General features: G+C 35.5%; 1 protein-coding gene across 5 annotated transcripts in view; it reads left to right on the plus strand.

Annotated features, from left to right (window-relative positions):
* The first annotated feature begins 831 nt into the window (after positions 1–831).
* Positions 832–25,218, plus strand: part of LOC110467104 (ubiquitin carboxyl-terminal hydrolase 34-like) — a 53,974-nt gene continuing 29,587 nt past the window's right edge. For 3 of the 5 annotated variants that reach the window (XR_002464806.1, XR_002464805.1, XM_021524020.1), the window contains exons 1-26: positions 832–1,016; positions 3,680–3,767; positions 4,199–4,589; positions 4,899–4,949; positions 9,383–9,532; positions 9,776–9,843; positions 10,896–11,088; positions 11,831–11,889; positions 12,230–12,308; positions 12,891–12,983; positions 13,426–13,551; positions 13,812–13,947; positions 14,275–14,363; positions 14,524–15,339; positions 15,608–15,786; positions 16,816–17,042; positions 17,282–17,403; positions 17,670–17,887; positions 19,978–20,076; positions 20,426–20,508; positions 22,132–22,286; positions 22,624–22,740; positions 23,020–23,205; positions 23,452–23,655; positions 24,083–24,334; positions 24,829–25,017. Coding sequence is in view for 3 of the 5 variants with exons in the window: in XM_021524020.1 (XP_021379695.1) it covers positions 974–1,016; positions 3,680–3,767; positions 4,199–4,589; positions 4,899–4,949; positions 9,383–9,532; positions 9,776–9,843; positions 10,896–11,088; positions 11,831–11,889; positions 12,230–12,308; positions 12,891–12,983; positions 13,426–13,551; positions 13,812–13,947; positions 14,275–14,363; positions 14,524–15,339; positions 15,608–15,786; positions 16,816–17,042; positions 17,282–17,403; positions 17,670–17,887; positions 19,978–20,076; positions 20,426–20,508; positions 22,132–22,286; positions 22,624–22,740; positions 23,020–23,205; positions 23,452–23,655; positions 24,083–24,334; positions 24,829–25,017 (4,413 nt within the window). In the remaining 2 variants the exon portion in view is untranslated. The other 2 variants (XM_021524021.1, XM_021524022.1) reach the window with 2 other exon arrangements.

Below are 25,218 nucleotides of genomic sequence, written 5' to 3' on the forward strand. Positions count from 1 at the left end.
ATATAGGTTAGTGCCGAGTCTGGTAATACTGTAGATATAGGTTAGTGCCAGGTCTGGTAATACTTTAGATAAAGGTTAGTGCCGAGTCTTGTTGTGCTGTAATAACCAAATCAAAGTGCTGAAATATGGTTCATATTCACTCTTTGTCAAAATAAAACACAGATTTGTAAATCATCAAATGGCAAATAAGATATTTAGGGAAACGTTGGAAATGGGTTTCAATTTGGGTACACTGACGTTATTCTCGGACCTTTAAATAAATCTTATTTCGTGGTATAATCATTTGCAATTAATATATAACACATCATTAGATTCACTTTTGACACGTGTTGTAACCCATCATTGCCTGATCTACAAAATTTAATATTATTATTGTCATCTAATGACCCACAGCTTTTGCAGGAAATAAGCCTCTTTATTAAAAAGTCATTTCAACTGAGGAAGGCAGGCTTGCAGAATGCATAAGTATGTAGTTTTTGCTGTCCATTATACAGTATCAATGATTGTTTGATGTTTGCAGCTCGATCCTTGTAAATTGGATGTAAAATGCACTAAAGTTGATTGATTGATTGTATTAAAAGGGTAAAAATAAAACCCAAATCCCAATATGATTATATTATGTATTGATTATTGTATTGTACGAGTTATCTCCCATTACCAGCGGCTATTTCCTTCGTTCAGTAGGACCGTTTCAGATACAAAAATTGTGGATATTTACTGAAATTAAACATACAAAAATAACTATTCTTTATCAAAGATATAATCTATTAAGTCAGGAAAATTTAAACAATATCATTATAAATCCGGAAATTGCCGGAATATACCGAAGGTATGAATGGAAAACAATATGGCGGGATGTTTTAGCAAAGCAAAGAGTGGAAAATGATTGTGCAAACCCAGACGACATTAGTTTACTAGAAATGTCGTGACAGTGATTTTACCAACAGTGCAAACGTGCCAAACCATTACCAAGATGTGTGATATCTGTTCAGAATTGCTCTTTATGCTGGAAAGCTGTAAGTATTCTCCACGACTTGAAAGATTTCAGACGAATCCGTGGTCCTTTTTACTTTCATGAAAATGCATCCCATCGATAAATCTATCTTACAAAACAAATCACCATGCATTTTTTACATGCTTTCAACGAACCTATGAATAAAGATGTGCATAAATATTTTGCAGCGTGCCTGATAGTCTGGTACACTCATTTTGATATTTTTTAAAAACAATATGTTTTACCGGTACTGAATAAAAGTAAAAGATACAGTTACAATCCTTTTGTTTATTAACTATAGAAAATTGTACGTTTGCATATACTGCCCGATAGTGATATGTAAATTATAAGCTACTGTATCAAATAAGTATCGAAACACAATTCAAGTCGGTATTGAAACACAATTTTTAAAAATATTTTGAAATTTGCATCAATCAAATACATAGATCACATTCTGTGATAGTTTTGTAAGAAGGACGAGGAAAAGCGATAAAGATAGTGCCGTCGCTGGGGCTCGGACCCGCAGTCCTTGGCTCTCCAGCCGGATGCTTGAGCTAAAGGGAAATTCCCTACAGCTGATGCTTGTAAGGCAACCTAATCTCTGCACCCCTTCTTTTACACTATTCCCCCCTTTTTCAATCACCAACCCAGGTTCTTTGACTCCCCACTAAGGGTTCTTCTACCTTGAATGGGGAGGGTCAACGCCACGGACCAGTTTTTAGTAGGACAAGGAATAGTGATTAAGATAGTGCTGTCGCTGGGGCTCAAACCTGAGACCATTGGCTCTCCAGCCTGATGCTCAACAGCTGAGCTAAAGGGAAATTCACTACAACCAATGCTTGTAAGGCAACCAAATCAATGCACATCTGTTACAGTTAAAGAGTTTTCAACAGGCCATTTTATACAAATTTGACATGCCATCCAAGTTAAAAGGCAATGATGAAGTGTTGTAAATTACAAGTGATCTTGGAACAGTGATAAATCTACATGCGAGTCCCGAGTCCTATATACTCACAGAATGTTTATGGGACTCACAGAATTTCTGGAAATACTTCAATTTAATATTGTGGGACTCATTGTTTTTAGCAATACAGTTGAAAATTACTCGTAAAAATGAATTGTAGATTAATCACTGTTGGAACAATTAGAACATCTTTGGTGTATACAAGCATAAGGTATCAAGAATATAACAAGGCATTAATGATTTAATATAAGTTATACAATGTAACAAAGCATACATTGTGCGCTTTGGAAGGCACAGGATCGATTTAATACCCGGCCGAGGTAGAGGAGGCCAGGTATTAATATTACTACCACACAGGTACAGGTGTGGTATGCAAATTCCACTTGTGCTAATTCACCTTTCACTTCGATATCCCATCATGTTTGGCTGGTTTGCAGATGGTTATTGTGCCCTAATAATATTATTTATAGGGTCAGTTTCAACAGGATTGGAACATGCCCTCATTTACGAACCACATGAGTTAGCTATAGGAATATTGTGATGTCAAAACTAATCTCTTCTGATTTGTCTTTTCAAGTTTCAAAACTCAAAGTAGCTTCTAAGCTAGTGATATGTATCTATTCAAGGCCAAAACAATTTTTGTTGTGTTTCTGCCTTCATACGATACCGCATAAAATAGGGAAGGTACTGTAGGTTTCGGAAAATACTTATTTCAGTTTTTACTCAGGTAGATAAAAATATAAGGAAATCCAACTTTTACTGGCCCTAACATGAAAAAGCCAATAAAACTTAAGCTTGCATGGTTGGTACAAAGTTTTTGGGGTACAGTCGTTTCGGTACACGGTAGGTTCGGTACTTCAAAAATAAGAGGTTTCGGTACTTTTTGTAAGTAGTTTAGGTACTTTTTGTAAGTTGTTTCGGTACTTCAACAATTTTTTCGGAACTTCGTTTTTTAGTTAATAAATATTTCTCATTTGTCATTCGTTTATTAGTTAATAAATATTATTTATTGATGGTTGTTTATTTAACGTTTGCTTTTTTAACTGAGCAGCTGAGTAGATCGGAGTAGATCGGAGTAGCTCTTTAGGAGAGAAACTCAAGACAACGTTGAGGGAATTCACCAACTTGTCATAAAAATGACGGTTCCGCTATCAAATTTATCAAAAAACTCATCATGTCTTCGGATGATACGTGTATTCAGTGTGATGGCGTTGTTCTGATCTGATACAAACAAGTGTATTATAGCACAAGTTTGACTTTGAGTTACTTCCCTTGAAGGTATACAGCACGCAAAAAGTGGTGACGTTGACTAAAACTTGGTACCAAAGTGTGTTTTCCATAAGTACCTAATCGATTTTCAGAAGTACCGAAACAACTTTCAAAAGTACCGAAACGACTTTCAGAAATACCGAAACGACTTTCAGAAGTACCGAAACGACCGGGTACCTAAACGACCTAAATTCAAAGTTTTTGACCCTAACTTTCAAGGTCCTAGGTTTGAATCTCAGTTTGGCTATTTTCATTTATGTCTCCTGTCCCGTTAGTATTGTGTATGTATACACAGGGATAATGAACTGGTAATCTCTCTTAAGAGGAAAAGATACAAACATTTGCTTCTTTTTGCTTACAGATTGTGCAATTTGTCTAAAGTTATTTCAATGTCAAATTGCAGTGTTAACATTTTATTTCCATTGTTTGGCTTTGACTTTCTGTTATTGTAGACGAAGAAAGATGTCAGGTTGGTGGCTTCCAGATGAGCAAGAAGGACATTATGTCCTTTGTGAATTTTGTTTGTGTTTGGCCACAAAGGTTTGTAGAGTTTATATATATATTTATATTTTACTTTAATATTGCAGAACAATGAAAAGATATCAGAAAGTTTTTTTTTTATTTCACAAAAGTAGACCGTTTTCTCCAGTTTATAGTGAGATATTGATGGTTTTCAAATAAAGACAATGTGGGAAGTGAAATCTGATTTAAAAAAACATGTTAAACTTATAATGTCAACAAGATTTATACATAATGGGATATATACACTTCTGTCTCTGGTTTCAGTAACCTGTGTTTCTTTATAGATCTAGATCTACATTGTATTCACTCGTTCTTTAGACAATACACTAGTGTTAGAGAAAGTATAAAGTGATGTGGATTATAAAGAATTTGTGTAGCTGATGACCAAGTGCTGATTTTCAGTGAACATTACAAAATGAAATATTTTCCTCGCTTTTATTCCATTGTAGACAATGTATGTGTTGCTTCAAAAATTCGAAAAATTTCGAAAAACTGAACAACATGGTGCAGTTGATATTGAGTGTAGCTATCCGAGTGATTCAGACATTACCTGAAGATTTCCAGCAAGAACAGCAGCGACAGAAAGACAAAGAAGCTGCTCAGACTGAGGAGAAAAGTTTAGACTCAAAAGAGAAAGAGGAGAAAGATTCAGAGAAGAAAGAAGGAAAACAGGAGAAAGAAGAGAAAAGTATGGATACTGATGAAGATGATGAATCAGAAGATCCAGAGAAATGGAGCATGGAGGAAAAAGAGAAATTACTTCATTCTGTAACGAAAATCTTTCTGATGAACTTCCCATCCTACATAGCTTACAAACATGTTGTTCATCCATCTCGTGAGGCAAGTTCCTTTTGTTATAAGATTGTATTCTACAGTCTTCAGGTATGGTAAGAGTGGGTGACTTTGTGGTAAGAGTGGGCGACTTTGTGGTAGATTGGAACACCTTTACTGACATCAAAAACAATCTCATATAAAAAAAAATCTTTGTATCAGTTCATATACTGTAATAATTGCACAGGTTAGACTAAAAACTAATTTTCAAGTTTTTTCTTTAAAAAAAAAATTAAATGATGAATGGTGCAATGAAAAGAGGCTTTTTTGTCAATATTATTGGGCATGCTTTTAGTTTCTGTTGCTTATCCTTTTCAGGACCATTCACAGCAAGAAATTAGTGCTTTGAATAGTTACTGTGAAATATCAGTAAGTAAATTACATTACATGTTATTGCTGTTTTTTGTAGCATGCTTCAATATGATACTTAGTACCCTGACTCTGTCACTATATACATATATATTTTCAGAATTTTGGGCTTAGATATGAATCGTTTGGAATAGATTCGTAAATGGTTAAATCTAGGCAATGCGATTTAGTTTCATTCAAAGCTGGATTTATTTTGATGTTTGAAATATGATCGCTTTTGCATGTGTATTGCTCTTGAAAAAAATCCTAATTTTTGTTGAATTAATTCTGTTTGAATTTTATTCTAGACCAAGGGCCACTGTTTTTATCAGTGCCATATTTATTTTGGTCTATAGAAAAGAGGAAAACACTTACAGACAAATAAGAACAAGTCTATGTAGTTAGTGTTAGATTTTTGTAACAAATATCAGTTGTATATCAATACTTGCAATGGATTTAATCCTACCTGTATATACATCACTACAATTTTTGTGTCGCCTGCGAAGCAAAATGAGGGACCATTCTGTCAATGTTGTCATTTGAACTCAGGTTTCCACACGATAATTATGGAAAGAATGCTTTGCTTTCCATGAAACTTCCTACAAATAGTTAAATTGTATCAATTTTCTTTTCAAGTTAGAGTTTGAATCTGATCTGATATTTGATATAGATGTGGCCATCTTGGAATTTTTCATTGGAAGTGTCTGCACAAGTTTTCATGCTATAGTTCTTGAAAGAATGCTATGATTTTCATGCAGATTTATACAAATAATTGATTAATAGTATTACTTATCATTTCGGCTTTGAGCAGGATCTGAACATTTATATAACATCATATTTGTACATATCTAAAGAGATTTGTGCTATGGTCTAATTTGCTGAAAGTTTCCAAATGATATCTTTTGATAGAACAGTTAGATTTAGATGAAACTTGCCTGATATACATTCTACTTAAATTTTTAATGTTTATTTAGCCAAATTCTAGAATATCAAATGAGGCTCCTGCATTCTGACTAGCCAATGGATTCTGGTTGATAACTTTTGAAGGAGTTATTGGATTTTAATGAAACTTCCATACATTTAGTACATTTTCTATCCAAATTGCAAAATGTCTGGTTAAATTCACAAATATTCAATGAGGCTTCTGTGATTGATAAATAATAAAGCAAATATATTGCATTTCATTTGAATTTTCTTCATCCTTTGTTAATTGCAATAATTCCTCCCAAGCTGGTCCAGGCGACACATTTACTCTGGTAAAATTCTTGCTATGTGTTAAAGTGTATTTTCTCTCCCCATATTACCATTCTATCACCTATACTGATCTATATATAATTATATATGTGTGACAAAGTGTCTAGTTTTAGTCAAAGGAAATGGGAGATTACATATATATGTGATGGTAGAGGGATTTTTTCTTACTGAGATATTTGGGGCCAAAACTTGGCCCCATTCTCAATTATGTTTAGATATTTTGATATCAAGCAAAAAAACCACAAATCTTAATTTACTTAAAAATTGTTATATTTTCATTTAAAATTTCCCTTACAGATCTGTTGTAACACATTTTTTTTTTTTTAAAGGATAGAGGAGAAGGGGAATACTTGGATTTTGATGCTTCTATACTATATGCCATAGTGTTTTCCCAATCTGATGAAATTCAGAGGAGAAACCCTGTGATATATTGTTTATGTATGATAATCATAATAGACTGTGATCGCTTTATATCAATCATTGTGGTTCTTTGTTTTTGATTGTTTCAGTCATTTAATGTTTAATTTAAAAAAAAAACATCTCTTTTTAGAAAAGGGGGAGAGGAGATAGAAGCTTAGATGATAAAAAGTACTGTCTTTACTTTGCTATGTTCCGCACAAGAAAATAGATTATGATATTGTTAAACTTGGGGAATGAAATCTTGGTTAGCTGAAGTGCGATTCAGTGACATAAAGAGATTAAATTTCTCTAAAGCCTTGTTATCTCAAAATCAATGCATTTTCTAGGATAAAAAAACCCGTTTATAATCCCTAATTGTTAAGATTGTGACTTGGTAAAATTTATGTGAAAATTCATAAACAAATCGGTAGAACAGATAAAGCAAATTATTTTTATTGTAAACATATGGTATTTGTATTTTACTGTGTTGTTGATATGCTTGTAGTTGGATTTACTTAAATGCCAGTAGGCAAACATTTCAAAGATCATACTTCTTAGACATGCTAGATGGCTTCAATCATATTCCAAAAAGAAGTGCATCTGAATAGTTTGTTAGAATTTTGACATGCTTGTTCTAAAATTTATGTTTTGTTCTTTTGGTATTTATAGACTATTTAAAAGTTTGAGATAACAAGTTTAAGCTATTTACGAATACATTGTACTTGTATTTTTTTCTGGGTATACTTCTCTCAGAAAAGTCTGAAAAGATGATAGATAACAGCAATGACTGGCATAAATCCAGGGGGAAAATGTTCTGAATTATTGCTGTCTAACACTCGGTTGACTTGGCAGTTATGTGTGCCATGTATACAAAATTAAAAATTAATATTGCTTAATTTGACGGAGGAATTAAAACTGAAAACATGAAAACTACATGACTTTAATAAATATCTATTTATATTTAAAATGCATATAAAGATCATTAATAGTTGCATTTTTTTTTTCAAAAAATGAAATGTGTCAAATTGGGTTATCATGTTATGTCCCTGGAGCAATTTTTCTGCAAGAACATTAAATTCAATGAAAAAATTATATAGATTTAGGGCATTAACACTAAAATATTTCTGTTATTTATATATTCATAATTGGTTTTTATTTTATTTTATCATTCAGTGTATTTAACATCTATTACAACTACATATAACACCAGAAATCTACCCAACAATCAATAGTGTTATATATATTTAGTTTGTAGTTCAAGCATGGAGGAAATATTTGTATTACTAACCCAAACTTAAATATCAGCAGTGTTATTAGTACTGATGTTTAAGTTTTTATTCATCAAAATGATTTTGTCTTTATTTATTTCATAATATATTATAGCATTTTTAGCTCACTGGTCCAAAGGACCGAAGAGAGCTTACACCATACAATTTCTTCAGACAACTTCTTCTCAAAAAATGATGGAATTTAACAAAAATTTGACTAGAATAATCGCTATGTGGTGGGTATTCAAAATTGTGCAAGTGGTGGGACTGACCCACAGTGCACAGAATTCGAAGGGCATGGCCAAAAAGGGGTTAATTTGGCAATGTTACTTTAAACGACCTTATCTGAATTGCTGATTTGAATTTAACCAAATTTCACTGAAACTCGAAAGAATACTTACCCGTATGTGATAAAGATAAATAAAAAATTGTACAAATAGTGGGGCTGACCTCCCAAGGGTCTGAGGGATGAGTATTAAATGAGGTGAATACATGAATATTGACCATGTTGGTTGGCAATATCCTCAAGTTGTACCAACAGAAAAGCTGACCCATCGAGGCTGAAGGGTTGGGCCAAACAAGATTTAGATAAATTGGAAATGGTTGAGATCCCCATCGCTATAATGGTAACCATATATATGAGGACCCACCCTTGAAAACGAAGTCCCTGGGTCATAATATAACTTTGAGATGATTGAGATCATCCCCCCAAAGAGATGAACAAAATCAAGAATTGGCCCATCCCTAGGGACTAGGTTCCTGGGTCACAACTTGGAAACAGATGGGTTCCCCACATATAACCATATATACAATTGCTGAGTATAAAGAGATTACTACACATACCTATGCTTAGTGTTACCAGGATGGGCCCTTGGTTTTGTCTAAGCCTTGGAGACTTAGTCCCTGGGTCATTACTTTGATCCCCAACACATAACCACCATATATGCAATAGCTATGCTACCAGAAATGGCATTAGGGTCTGCTCCAACCCTGGTTACTTAGTATCTGTGTCATGGCTTTGAAATGGTTGAGATTTTGATCGTGAGCCCTTCTTCAGATATACAATTGCTGGGCATCAAGAGATGTACAGTCATACTACAAGATTTGGCCTTGGAGTGGTCTGTCCTCTTTCTTAGGGACTTACTTCTTAGGTCATATCATAAAAAAACTTTTGTGATCCCCACTATATAACAATATATACTATTGCTGGTCATGAAGATTTGAATATATACAATAACATGCTACCAGGATAAGCACTGGGGACTGGCCCTATCCCTAGATCTGATTGTAATACTGATTTTAAATGAGAATAGTTTGACATGATAGCTTAGATATCCAGACGGCTCTTGTTCTTTAAAAGAAAATATTGATGTGATAAAGTTTTGATTTTGAAATTGTTATGTTGGTATGGACTTGATAAATAATCTAGACCGATCATACTAAGATATCCCAAGTAGCTGATGCTTTTAGATCTGTAAGGTATAGGTTGGTTTATTTGAGGTTTTATGGAAGGATATATGTTTTTCATTGCAGGATCCTGAGGTTCCGCTGTTCCTGCTTCAGAATGTGTGCTATTTCTGTGATAGTAATGGCATTGGTGCTCTGCGTCAGTGTTTTGAAAAAGGAACTCCGGACACACTGCCTTTTACATTTGCTCATATACTCATCACCCTTATCGCAAATGTAAGTTCAGTAGGCCCTGGTGGTTACACACTGGAACATAATGCCAAAAAATATGTAATATTCTATAAAGAAAAACAAGATAACAATTACAAGTTAATGTGTGTAATTCACTAGTAGATAAAGGACATTTAAATAATTTTTATTTCCAACCATAGTTTTAAGATATTATTGTAGTAGATTACAAACAAACAAATCAGTTTGATGTTACTTTCATTTTACGTTTTTCAATGTTTTTCATTGCAGTTACGCTTATGGATGAATATTCCGACTGTGATGCAATACATAATACCCCTGAGGACGGCTGTAATAAGGTAATCATTTCCCCCCTGCCTGTGGTGTATCATACAAATATTCCACATGTGACGGCTGTCGTATAGAAGTGTGGAACAAGATAATATAGTTTGAGCTCATTTTCTTTGTTTCTCGGCTGATGTTCTGAAACATGTCATCTCAATGACTCATGGTTTCTTTAAATTGACATTATGGTCAGCAGACAGTCATGAACAGACATCACCTCATGGAAATAAACAATTATTAACAAAGCTTGCTGTGAAGATGCTACAGAGTGCTTTAATTTTTGAGTGTATGTTCCACTGTACATGTTATACTATAATTTCTTCTGCTCTTCATATGACCTTATTTGATATTGAGGAAGTGAATTCTTAAACAAGTTATTTAAATATGTTCTTGGTTATTTTATGTTATCTAGAAAATATTCCACCCTTTATTGATGTATTCACACTGTCAGCATCTTATTTTTTTTACCAAGATTCTAGGTAGATAAGAGGTGGAAATAATATGGTCAATCATTATGTAGGTAAAACATGTATGGGAATTTGACTCGCTGGTGAAGAATTTCCATATCTAACACCAGAACCAGTATCTGATAGATTTCCTTAGTCATGGGAGTGGTTATGCATTTGGTATTATGTTTTCCCAAAAGCATCCGGGGGGGGGGGGACAAAGTACCTCTGCCATAAAATATATCTACATATTTGGTGAAAAACTCGAGAGTACTATGGTATACATGTTATGATTTATAGTTTGATTCATGTTGTTGAAATTTCATGCAAATAATAACATTTATGTGTATGCTTTATGTCAAATTTTATGACTGCTATGGCCTCTGATTGGCTGACACAAAGTTATAACTCAAGTTCTAGTGGGTTGGTTAAGTTCATGATTTGTGGGGGTTCATTTGGTCAGATTTGATCACCAAAATTGTAACATATCATTTCGAAATGAAAAGGTAATTCAGGAAACATCTGTCACACTCCTAGTAAGAATTTGTTCTGGTACAAATCTGGATGGAAATGTAGTGTAGAATGGAATATTCTAGAATGAAAATACTGTATATTTGTAGATATATGTGTAAGCTATCTGACAAGGACTTGCGGATGGCAGGAAATCGTAATATGACAGACCTGATGTGGGCGGCAGTCAAGGAGCCCCTGGAGGCCCACTTCACCTTTGACAAGGAGGGACTTGACCTGGCCTTTAAGTACTTCACCTGCTCCACCCTTACCATTAGGCTGGCTGGGATAGCCCAGATAAATGTAAGTCGGTCCCACCTCTGCTGGTCAGTTCACTGTTGTCTGTCCCGGTCAGTTCAGTTTTGACCGAATGTCCAAACTGTACACAACCTTAAACATTTGAATATTATGGAGTGTCCAAGTCTCTCGAATCGAAATCCAGGTCACCACTTTAAAATACATATTTCTGCTTGTTTAGGACATTCTGCAACCAGTGTAGATTATTATTTATCTTTAAATGCTTCTTAAACTATATCATGGGTCGATTAGTACTTGGAATTATTTTTGAACTTGTTTTTTTCGTAAATTCAAACTCATCATTAATTGAACGTCCTGATGGCTGGCTCCCGTCACCTTCCAAACACTACTTTTAAAAAAAAAAATGCATTTCTGGAGGGAAATATCAGCATTTTATATAGCTCTGATGTATTATCGTGTTTAAGTGCATCCGCTGATTGTTGAAATGTTTTCAAGTAGATAAAAACTAACATGTTCGGAGAACTCCCCTTCTACTTGCTCCAACAGCCGCCATCTTTGAAATAGTCCCAACATTTTTCAATGCACAGGCTACACTACAGTAAATAGAGCAACTTTAAAATTTTGAAAACTTTTCAAAATTCATTCTTGTATGTTGAATGTAGGTTTTCTTTGTCAGAAACATTCTCTCTTTATATCTTGTAAATGATACATGACTGATGTACATTACACATTCTTAGTGTTTGTATAAATACTTGCTTTTAATATGCTACTGTTTCTTTTCTTTTAGAATCAAATTAACTTGTACAATGAGAGTTGTAATAATGAGACACTACTTGATGCTGACAGGTAAGTATTGTACTTATTATATATAATCAACACAATAATATTAAAGCTTTCTCCAAACTGTTTAGTATATATTAAGATAATCTGTTTGAATGAATATCTGGAAAGGACTTTGATATTACATGCTTAGTGTGTGTCATAATGGAAATCCCTTGTTCACACAAAATAGTCGAAAACTGATATGAACTTAAACATGAAATGTATCATATATTTTGAGTGTCTGTAAAAGTACAATGCTACATGTTTGATTTGATATATGAAGAGTCCAGTTTTAGTACACAGGAAATTTTGATAATGTCCTGTCTCGGTAGATGATAAAATATTCCTCTCTTTTCTTTTACAGAGTTGGCCATCATTTGTCTCAGTGGTTGTTAGATAACAAGATTATAGAACATATATTTGGACCAAATCTACATGTAGAGGTAAGACTCAATATCATTCTGTTCATCCTGTATGTGAAAGTATAACCTAGAAATAAAAGAAAGTACTATTAGGCCAAATAATTTGACTTTGTATGAGCTGTCCTGTTTTTGAAACTGGTTTTGATAACAATTTGTCATTCTGCTACTTGATACCGCTATATATGAACAGATTGACATTATGATTTTCTATTTTACCTGAAAGTGTAGTATAATCTATCAATCTATTTCAGAGGTTTTATTCATTGAAATTTGCCCTGAGAATTTTATCTTAGATTTCTGTTCAAAAGTTTAAAAATGATGATGCTTATATCATTCCAATGTAAAAATGCTTTGGCTAAATGATTTGTGATCTTTTTAATAGTATTTGACAAAAAAATGATCTTTTGTTGTTACGAGTACAGTAATGCGGATGCACACAGTGCATTTTCAGAATTAAAAGCCCCACAGCCATGATTCTAAAATAGAGAGAAAAAATTATGAATGTATTTATGAATACAAATTTTCACTGATGATGTTGCATTTATAATTATGATTTGTGATAATTATATATATAAATGCATGGTTCTGTAAATCTTTTTTCAGCTCATAAAACAGAGCCAGTTGATCTTGAATTTATTAGCAATGGAAGGCAAGATCACCAGTGAGCACATTGACTGTGTTTGGGCTTCTAGTCAGGTAGGTTATCTAGACTTATGTGTTATGATGTATGCTTGTTACGATACTCACCATTACAATCAGCTCCTCAGGAGAGATGTTTTCAGGCAGGATGTGAAGGGTAGAAACACCTGTGCTGAGAGCTCAGCCTTGTAGATCAATGACAGTGACGCAGTTTTTACAGTGTCAGAAATTATAAGTTAGAGCCACTGTAAATATGAAAACAAATCAAAATGTTTGTATTTGTGAATATCATATTTCTACAATTGAATAAAAATAAAACTTGAGTGAATGTAAGAATAGCATTTTATATAATCTTGTGTGCTTTGATCTCTGAAATGCAAGATCCATTATTATAAGCTGATTATCAGTTGAAGCACTAGTAAACAACTGTTTGTTGTGATGATGTTGCATTGATTTGATTTGGTTGTTTCATTTGAAGCATTTGGTTTTATTGTTTCAGTTGAAGCATTGTAGTAAACAAGTGTATGACATCCTGATCCCACTGATCAAGAATCTTGATGTCCATCCGGTGCAGCATCTACTCAGACTTGTGTCCGCACTGGAACCCACCTCACACACAGAATCTGTAAGACCACTTTCCTTTACTGATTAGGATAGTTTCCTGGGTCTAGTGACTGAAGATAGTATTTTGGCAACTTTGTTAAGTTAATATTTGAGCAACTTGGTTAGGTTATAGAGTGTAAAAATCCACTAGTCAAAAGCCGAACTCCGGTAAATTTTATAACAGTTTGTGGAAATTTACAGTGTTTACTATGAAAATATAGCCCAGACAAGTAGATCTATTCTAAATCTGCCTGTGGGATTAATCATATAATTTGTTTACAGACGTTGTACCTTGCCTCTGCCCTGATCAAGTGTATTTGGAACACGTGTGTAGCGTCCCAGACCTCTGTGTCACAGCACCACGCCCACGCACAGGCCCAGTACACTGCTCTACAGCAGGATGAGGACATGCACGAAGGTAGGAAGCACTTAACTTGTAATGTTTTAGAAACCTCTTCAATTTTATACCTTAACTTGATGTCAAAAATATTGGATAACCTCTTTATTTGTAGGTAAGGATCAGCAGTTGTTTTGTTGTATGTTGAAATTGTATACCAAATACATAATGCAAAATTGCACATGCAATTAGATTGATTTAAATAGTAAAGCACGCAAGGAAAGGTAGAGTTTGTCTATTTTGTTACCAATAACAAACTTTTATTAAATTTGGAAATTGGGGTATTTATTTTGAGGGACATAATGCTTTAATAAATAGAATTGACCGTTACAGTTTATGTGTTGTCAGGTGAAGGGAAAGCTGGCAAGCACGAGATGAGTAGTAGTGAGAGTATCCAGATGTCTGAGGATGGAGAGAGTGAAAAGTGCTGTAACAAGGTAAGACATACATGTAAATAATACACAGACGAGTATGTCTACCAGCTAACTCCTGATGTTGATACAATACTGAACATTGATTTAGTTGATTTTGATCAGAAAAAGAGATGAAATAACTATAACTGATGTATATATTTTTCTGCATTCTGTACAATTTCAGCCTAAATTACAATCCCAGAAAAGAGGAAGTCCCGCTAAAAAGACGCCAAGGAGTAAAGACCAAATCCAGAAGGTCAAAGACAGTCAGCATGAAAAACACATGGACGATGTGGACTCTGAGGGTCTACATGGTCACAGTGGTGACAGCGAACTTGATCACAGTGGTGAGTCAGATGACCACAGGCATGTTCATCGTCATCCAATTCGCCATCCCCGGCGTGATAGTGAGGCGAGTGACAGTGAGATTGATGGCAGCGAGTCTAGTGAGGATGAGGAACTAGAGGAAGGAGAGGTGGCTGATAGCAGGCACCGCCAACAATTGCTCCAGGCCCACCGCCGGGCCGTAGCCAAGTACCACTGCAACCACCACCACGCACACCACCATGACACGTCAGAGGAAGAAGAGGAAGAGGAGGAGGAAGATGACTCAGAATACCTAGAGGACTCTGAAGATGAGGAACTTCTAAAGGAAGCCAAACTGGTTCACATGAAGCATACTTGTCAGGACAGTGAGGGAAGTTCCGATTTTGAGGATGAGGCTCGGATGGTCCATGAGGGGAAAATGTCATACCAAATGGCCCAGAGGATTCTCAGGAAACACCACCAACAGCAGCAGAGAATACTACACCAGGCACACCAGCTGGCCCTCCAGAGTCAACAGAAGGTCAGGAGGCGAGGTGAACGACCCAAGGATCAAGGGCAGAGGAAGGTGAAGTCAGGTGAAGATCAACCAGAGGCCAGTGAGGAAGATAAGGGGGAGGACAAAGATGCTAGTCAGGAGCTTGTCAAACAGGAGGACCTTGCTAACACCTCCCTGGTAAGTGGTCATTTATAGTTGCATAAAAGAAACTGGGAAATGCCTCAATTAATGCAACTGATATTTAATTTTAAATAACTTTAAGGATTTAGGAAGTCTGTGAATATTTGAGATTGCCATTAATGATGATTTAAATCATGCTATCATAAGTGAAGCCTACCTCAACTTTAAAAAGAAGAGAGAAAATGAAAATGATACCAGCTATTGATCTATGGTGGAAATGAAAAGTCCAATGCAAGAAATGAGATCGATTGTATCTATTTGACAGGAGTCCATTGAGTCCGATGTGGCCATGCACGGTGGGAGTCAGGACAGTGGACTGGAGCAGGCTGAGGGAGGCCACTCCCCTGGAGGTCTCACCCCAGGACAAGAGACTGAGATATTTGACTGTTCCTCATTCATACAGCAAGTGGGAGTACAGCGCCAGAGGCAGAGACACATACAGGGGTAACTGTTGTGCTATCACTTTATCTCTCAAAATAGATATGTTGACTTGGAGATTAAGAAGGATAGGGAATAGAAAGGTTTAGTTTCTTGAGAAAAGTTAGTTTTGCTGAGGCAAAGATAAGCTCCAATTTCCTGATCTGAGAAAAATCACGAAAATTATCCTAATGTGTTTGGAACAACCAGTATTCGGGTGAACAATTTCAAATTCTGGACCTTTGCCTGAAGAGTAATCTCTCCATCTTTGTGGTTTGTTGATGTGTGCTGATCTGACATCAATGAAACTATTAACTGACAAACACAAATATGTTCTGGCTTATATAAAGCTGTGAACTGGGACATATTGTACTATGTACCAGCTCATACTGAATCCTGTAGGTTTCTAGCGGGATGAATATATTTAATAACTGCTTCAGTAGAGACTAAGATGATGAAAACAATTTCCAAAGAACCAATTTCTTGTCAATGTCCTGTGATGATACCATCCTTGCGCACACAGTATTACTGTCTGGTGGTCTGACCTCCAGTCCGTAATGTGACGATTATTAGGGACACTCGGCCATAGTCAAGTGGACTAGGGTTGGGTCACTGAGGACACAGTATAATCATTTCACATTTTGATAAATTTGATAGTTATTTTACAAGTGATTGAGATTGAAGTTTATTCACTGGTCATATAACTTCTTTTTTTTAAACCCAACTAGATTTGGTATTATTAGGGCTTCATTTGCAAATATGAATATATAGAAGACAAATTTTAGTAATATATGTGTGTTAGAGTCTAAAATAATATCAATGAGAAGAGGAGAACAAATACTGTTAGTGATGGGGATCACAAAATGTGCCCCACTGCTTCCTTCAATATTAAAATCTGAAATATAAACCAGTAGATAATTAACTCTGTATAATATGTGATGTAATGCAGCACAACAATGCACACCTGACATTTAAAGACTCGCCAATCCTTACCGGCTAACAAATTTTGTATATCAATGTGATAACCATCTTACATGTAAGAATGTTGACTTACAGCCGAGAGTACATCGAGAACATCATGAGTCCTGACGATGGTGAGGGCAGCTGTCATAGTTCACACATCAGCACCAAATCAGAGAAGAACATGGCTGACTTTGAGGGCGAGGACTTCATCAGTGACGAAGAACTGGCTCAGATCGATGCCAGCCGCTCCTTCAATCCTCACCAGATGCAGCAACACCTGTCCAGTCTGGCCTCCATGTACCACACACACATGCCACACGGTCAGTGGCAACAACTGTCTCTGGAAATGAATTTTTAGATGATTTATTTTTACTTTATGCAGTGTGTTAAAATAAACACAAAAATTATAGTGAAATTTCAAACTTTGAAAGTGTTCTGTACATAAGTCAAATGATTTGTTCTCGTTGGTTTTGACAAAAATAATAAGTGGTCTCTCTTTTGGAGATTAATATTTGAGACTTAGATAATAAAGTTGGTTATAGTTTGTTGTGTGTTACAGTGATCCACCACCGCCCCCAGCAAAAAGAGATGTTCCCTTGCCACCCTTCCGACTTCCCATTTGATGATGTGTGTGGTAAAGGAAACACATTGCTGTGGGATCTGGTCCAGGAGGAAACAGCAGTGAGTTCAATTTCTAAGTAGTAAATCCATTTAATACTCATTAAATTGAGAAATGTCATTGATACAGATATCATTATACTGTGAAACCATTTTTAAAGAAGCTCATAGGTTTTTTTAAGTTTGAAAATCCAGTAGGACACATAAGCATTAAGTTTGCATCTAAAAAAAGTTAGGGCATATAGGTAGGCCTTTTGGTCTATGATGAGTTTATCATGCATTGTTATTTACAACAGAGTTAAAAGTGCTTGATTGATTTGAATTTTCAGCATATGTTACCGGAGGGTCTAGCCATGGAGGCAGAGAAAGCACTGTGTACCCTGGTATGCTATTCTACAGACAGGAAAATCAAGATGAAGTTTATTGAAGCCTCCATAGAAAATCTCTCCCAAAACAAATCTGTTGTGGTATCTCTTCGGCTCCTGCAAAAAATATTCAGTTCCTTTCAACCATACAGGAGTGGTGCAGATACACACCATGTCACCATGTAAGTCTAATAAAGATGTCATTGTTATCTAACACGACTGAAATAATTGAACTTAAAGGCATTGTGGTGATTTTAATAACACTAGCAAACAGTTTTTAGCTCACCTGGCCCGAAGGGCCAAGTGAGCTTATGCGATGGTGCAGCGTCTGTCGTCCATCCGTCCGCCGTCCGGTGTCAATATTTTACTTTAAACAACTTCTTCTTAATAACCAAAAGGCCTAGGGTGATGATATTTGGCCAGAAGCAAACCAGGATGAAGGGCTACCAAGTTTGTTCAAATAAATTACCTTCACCTATTTTCAAGGTCACAAGGGTCAAATATGTTAAAAACTTTAAACAACTTCTTCTGAATAACCAAAATGCCCAGAGTGATGATTTTTGGCTAGTAGCATGCTGGGATAAAGGGCTACCAAGTTTGTTCAAATGAATGACCTTCGTCCATTTTCAAGGTCACAGGGGTCAATTGTCTTAAAAAATCTTTATACGACTTGTTCTGAATTACTAAGAGGCCTAGGATGATGATATTTGGCCAGTAGCATGCTGAGATGAAGGTGTACCAAGTTTGTTCAAATGAGTGACCTTGACTTATATTCAAGGTCACAGGGGTCAAATATGTTAAAAACCCTTAAACAACTTCTTCTGCATAACTAAGAGGCCTAGGGTTAAGGTATTTGACCAGTAGCATGCTGGGATGAAGGGCTACCTAGTTTGTTCAAATGAATGATCTTGACTTATATTCAAGGTCACAGGGGTCAAATATGTTAAAAACCTTTGAACAACTTCTTCTGAATAACTAAGAGGCATAGGGTTACAATATTTGGCCAGTAGCATGCTGTGATTAAACGCTACCAAGTTTGTTCAAATGAATGACCTTCGTCCATTTTCAAGGTCACAGGGGTCAATTGTCTTAACAAATCTTTAAACAACTTCTTCTGAATAATTTAGAAGCCTAGGATAATGATATTTGGCCAGTAACATGCCAGGATGAAGGGCTATCAAGTTTGTTCAAATGAATGACCTTTACATATATTCAAGGTCACAGGGGTCAAATATGTTTAAAACCTTTAAACGACTTCTTCTCAATAACCAAAAGGCCTAGGATGATGCTATTTGGCCAGCAGCATGCTGGGACAAAGGGCAACCAAGTTTATTCAAATGAATGATCTTAAATTATATTCAACGTCACTGGGGTCAAATATGTTTAAAACTTTTATACAACTTCTTCTGAATAACCAAGAGGCCTAGGATAATGATATTTGGCCAGTAGCATGCTGGGATAAAGGGCTATCAAGTTTGTTCAAATGAATGACCTTTACATATATTCAAGGTCACAGGGGTCAAATATGTTTAAAACCTTTAAACGACTTCTTCTAAATTAGCCAAAGGCCAAGGGTGATGATATTTGGTCATTAACAGGCTGGGATGAAGGGCTACCAATTTTGTCAAAATGAATGACCTTTGCCCATATTCAAGGTCACAGTGGTCAATATATGTTTAAATCTTTAAATGACTTGTTCTGTATAACCAANTTTAAACGACTTCTTCTAAATTAGCCAAAGGCCAAGGGTGATGATATTTGGTCATTAACAGGCTGGGATGAAGGGCTACCAATTTTGTCAAAATGAATGACCTTCGCCCATACTCAAGGTCACAGTGGTTAATATATGTTTAAATCTTTAAATGACTTGGTCTGTATAACCAATAGGTCCAGGGTTATGATATTTTGCCAAAAGCATGCTGGGTTGGAAGACTTTAAACTCTGTTCAACCTAATGTCCTTGTTCGACATTCAAGGTCACAGGCGTCATATGTTAAAATCTTTTAATAGGTTCTTATGAATCAAACACTGATATTCTGCCTGTAGCTGTATTTTATTCCACTTTTAAGATTACAAGTGTCAGATTAATACCCGGTGAGCGATTCAGGCCCATTGGGCCTCTTGTTTCTTCAAATTTTTGTGGTCGGTAATTGAGAAAAACTTTTTTAAAAAAATCTTCTACATGAACAAATAATTTAATAAATCTGTTTAATTTGATAATAAATTAATTTGTGAAAAAAATACATGTTTTAATCTAATGACTTTAAATGCAGGTGGGCTGAAAAGGAGCTGCATATGATGAGTCACTTCTTCATCAACCTAGTGTACTACACAGAGGCGATACAGGCAGGCAACACCGCCATCACAGCAATGTAAGTTGGCTTAGAACCTCTTAAATCTGCTGAATAGTGTCATTCTTCTATAATTGCGGATTATCTCAATTATCACTCATGATGAGATCCAGTGAGTTAATCGGCAATCTCCAAGTCTGGTTGTCTCAGCCTGTTGATGACTTATTGGTTATTTTATAATAAAGTTTTACTCTGATTGTCAAACAAACCTCTTGTCATGTTGATACATCACAGTAACATCGTCATGTATATCTAATATAAGCTGCATCATTAATATCATTTGACATATCGTTTTTTGTGTTTAATATTTATTAACTCCACCTATCATGTATTAAGGAAATACTATTCTTTTTTCCCTCTTTTTACCTAGGTACTGCCACAAAGAACAGGTGCAAGTGAGACTTGATTTCTTGACGTGTGTATTTTCGGCTATGGGATCTCCAGATGGATTTAGTAAGTTTCTTGAAAAGAAGTTTATAAGGTAACCTTTGTCTTTAAAAAAGATAGTTTTAAAACAAAGATTGCTGTTTATTCTTTTATCCACTGTATAGCATGAAATTTTCGTATTTAACATAGCTGCAGTTGAATTATGCATTTGTATATCAATATGTGTACAACATAGCTGATTCAATTCAGACAGCTAAACAAGAAAGCTTGTATCATCAAATTGTTTTGTAAACATGGAAACATATATAAAACATGAAAGCATGTATTCCCAAATGTTTCTAGGGTATAAATGTGATAAATCTGTAAACACCATTTTTGTCTGTCCTGTGATGAAACCATCCTTGCGCACACAGTATTATGGTCTGGTGGTCTGACCTCCAGTCTGTAATGTGACGATTATTAGGGACGCTCGGCCATTGTCAAGTGGACCATGGTTGGGTCACTGAGGACAATACCTGTAGAAATGAAGAGAACATAAAATGTATCTTCAAATTATCTTATATTCATCACACGATTCAAACTTCTGATGAAACACATGACATACTATACATATGTCTGATACTTTTGTGAGCAAATTAATTTGCATGTTTTACGTCCTTTATTTCCTGTAAATAAGAATTGTATGCTTCAAATAATTTGTCACCAAGATATGAAATATGTGATCAGAATGTTCTAGTCATAAGATGGAACATGTGACAAATATTTCACTGTTCACTGTAATCTATGAGAAAGATCTTTGAGAAATTTGTACCTTTCTTTTAACTGTGATTTCCTGTCCATGTCCTGTGATGAAACCATCCTTGCGCACACAGTATTATGGTCTGGTGGTCTGACCTTCTGACCTCCAGTCCGTAATGTGACGATTATTAGGGTCGCTCGGCCTGGGTCAAGTGGACCAGAATCGGGTCACTGAGGACAATACCTGTAGAAATGAAAAGAACATAAAATTTATCTTCAAATTATCTTATATTCATCACACGATTCAAACTTCTGATGAAACACATGACATACTATACATATGTCTGATACTTTTGTGAGCAAATTAATTTGCATGTTTTACATCCTTTATTTCCTGTAAATAAGAATTGTATGCTTCAAATAGTTTGTCACCAAGATATGAAATATGTGATCAGAATGTTCTAGTCATAAGATGGAACATGTGACAAATATTTCACTGTTCACTGTAATCTATGAGAAATTTGTACCTTTCTTTTAAATGTGATTTCTTGTCCATGTCCTGTGATGAAACCATCCTTGCGCACACAGTATTACTGTCTGGTGGTTTGACCTTCAGTCCGTAATGTGACGATTATTAGGGACGCTCTGTCATGGTCAAGTGGACTAGGACTGGGTCACTGAGGACAATTTTTGGATAATTTCATGTTGATTATCAACCAAAGAATAATTAACAGCACAATGCCGTTGGAATATAAATCCCAGAAGAATGCTAAATATACCATTAAAAATTATGCTGTCTTTATTTCTGAGGGTGTGTTTGAGAATAGTGTAGGGAAAATATCACTATTTTATCTCTGGATGTAAAACAAAATTGTCACTAAGCAATATCAAAACATGAATTAATCTTTCAGGAAATAATAGCTGAGATTGAACTAATTTTTCATTGTGTAGGGTTGAACTTGGAGCAAGTAGACACGCTGTGGCGCTGTATAGCTTTGGACATAGAGTGCTCTGATGAGTGTCTCAAGTGGTTCCTCAACCAGGCAAAGAGTAAAGACCACCACGCTATGGGCCTGGAAACATTTAAACACATCTTCTTGGAAAAGGTAGGAATTGTTCATGCTTAACACATCTTCTTGGAAAAGGCAGTGATTGATTTAAAGTTTATTTGACATATAAAAACTAAGAAAGGAAACAGAAGGAATTTCAAGCAATATAGCAATGTATTAATCTTTAATGGATGAACTTGTTCATGTTGTTTTCATTGGGTATTGTTAAGTATGGTATATGCAAGGTTCACTGTATTGGTAAAATAAAGAGTTATCTTTCTTTATCAGTCTTTATTGAAACAAAGCTAATGAATAGGGATATTAATAGTATATTAACGCTAGCTACATATATCCATGGTACTTAACCCTAACTGTGAGTATACAATTTCTACAGATGCCTCAACTGAAGCCGGAATCCATGAGTATGATTGGGCTCAACCTGTTCCAACAGTTATCACACCTGACTAGGATTGCCAATGCATCCCTCGATAAATCCCTTACAGAAGATCAGGTAAAAGTTCATTAAATACTAATAAAGATTAAAAGTTGTTCTGATTTTGAATTTCACTATTTAATGACGTAATATATTCACATTTAGATGGATCTTTTTTTTAGTTTTTAGGTCATTAATTTTCTGGTATTAGAAATAAATCGTAATACATATTGAACCCGTTCTGCTTGAAAGTTAAAAAATACTCCAAACAGTAGGTTGACTCCAAACAGGTGATGCTATGTGTATGGAAGTTTGTTTTATCACTCAATACAACGTTTCCTCCTGTGTTTGTCGCAGGTCTGTGGTATGGACCAGCTGTGGAATATGGCCCTTAAGGCCACCAACACGGATGTCAGTATTACAGCCATACAGATCCTCAACAGTTACTACATCAACTACGGCAACAGTCAGCTGGAGAAAGAGGAGGAGTTTGTACAGCGCTGTATGGACAGCCTTGTCCAGGCTCTGTCAGATCTCAACCAGGTAATGCCTGTTCACTAATATTTTGAAGGCCATTGCATAAGAATTCTTGAGGATTTTCAAATTTATTCTGCTATAAGTTTAGCTGAACGCTTCTTAAAAGAAGATGGATTATTTATTTAAAGCAAAACTTTTTAATTCAATCTAAACATGCCGAAACGACATGCTTATGTAATGCTACATATTTCAATATTTTTTGTAAATAAATTTCCTCACCCTCAAATATTTCAATTTGATATTCCTTCTTAGAATCCAGATACCAATTTACTAGTCATTCAAAGAGGTTTGGTGCTATTGAAAAACCACCTGGAAGCGTTCAGGAAACGGTATGCCTACCATTTACGTAACTGGCAGATAGATGGGAAGGGAATCCGCAGTCATCAGCGTTCCATCCACGACAAACAATCATCTATGATGAGAGTTATTCTACAGCCTGCAGGCATGACTGACAAGGTTTGTTTACAACATATTTAAGTGTTAATGTTTTTGTCTTTTCTATGCCACACATATATTTGTTAATGAGAGCACTAAATGTAATGCATAAGATTAATAATGTATAACAAAGATTTTTTATTTTTTTTATACCTCTAGATATGTTTCATTTTGATTTAATACTAAGATTTGATTAGGAATTCAGATATCTTGTGAGCATTTATTCATTAACAAAGACAGGGGATGCATCTAAATGCTCAATCATTTAAAAAATTGAAATATTTGTATATAGGTCGTTCAAAGGGCAGTCCCACGATATAAGTATTTATGTATTGAATATTTACTCTTTTGATTGAGTGATACTAAGTAAATTATTTTTAACATTAAGAATATAAACTATGTAAGTTATCAGTTATGAAAATAATTTTCCAAGAAAAATTTGTTACAGACCCAGTTAGAGATGTCATCAACAGACCTGGTGGCAGAGCTACGTGCAGAGGTGACACGGTGGTGGGAGGGGCTACACAAACAACAGCTGGCCCGACACCAGGCAGAGGGTGCCCACAGCAGCACCATGCTCTCGCCGATACTTGGTGCCATGCTGGGTGATGGCCCTATTCGTATGATCACCCTTGGACAAGATCTTACAGTAGACATGGACGAGAAATCACTTGGAGATATGCAGTTCAAAGACATGCAGGTACTTATTGTTTGGTATGAAATGTATGACTGAAGAACTAATTTTGATACACTTTTTTTTCTGGGGACTTGTTGGGGCTGATAATGGGCCCCATGCCCAATTGAAACTATTTCATATTTGTACCACATTCCCCAAATTTGCAGATTAGTCCCACTGGTATATTTCCTTCCAAGGATGAGACAAAAAGGCCCGATTCCCAAATTAACCAAACAAAACTGATATATTCTACTTACACAATAAAATGTTTAATCTTAAATGCTTAAAATGTTAAGCTTCACTGTCCTCCGATTTCTATGAAATGGCGAGAACTTCTGTGATTTGGTAGATGATAGACTTATATGGTAATATAATGTTTCGCAGTAAATATGATACGTGGAAGCTCATCAAACATTTTATGTACACAATTCATTAATTCAGAGTTAATAGGGCTTTAAAATTATCAGTTTGTTTTGTTTTAGCGACACTCTGTATGACACAAGTTTTCTACATTACAGCTGGTGTTTGTATCAGTGGGTGCCAGTAGACCTCAGCGTAAGATGGACGGCAGTATCCCCTCCTCCTGTCTGCCAGCACCCTCCCACAGCAAGCTTCCAGTGATGCTGATGATACAGGAGCCCCACTTTAGCAAGCTCTTTACACTACTCGAGAGACTTGGCAAGTTGGACTTCACATCAACAGAGATGGTAAGTACCTTTCATATTCATAAAGAACACAAAATGAAACAAATTTTATAAGTGAAGATAGAGCAAATAAAGACACAGCTTTAGGAACATCTCAATAAGGGTTCACAAGTCATGTTTTTACATGAATTTCAAAAATTTGAATACATACATATTGTTAAAATGCCTTAGTTTCCTAAGGTCAGACTTTAAAACATCGGAAAG

This window comes from Mizuhopecten yessoensis, unplaced genomic scaffold, assembly GCF_002113885.1.
Source record: "Mizuhopecten yessoensis strain PY_sf001 unplaced genomic scaffold, ASM211388v2 scaffold11159, whole genome shotgun sequence".
NCBI classification, from domain to species: Eukaryota; Metazoa; Mollusca; class Bivalvia; order Pectinida; family Pectinidae; genus Mizuhopecten; species Mizuhopecten yessoensis.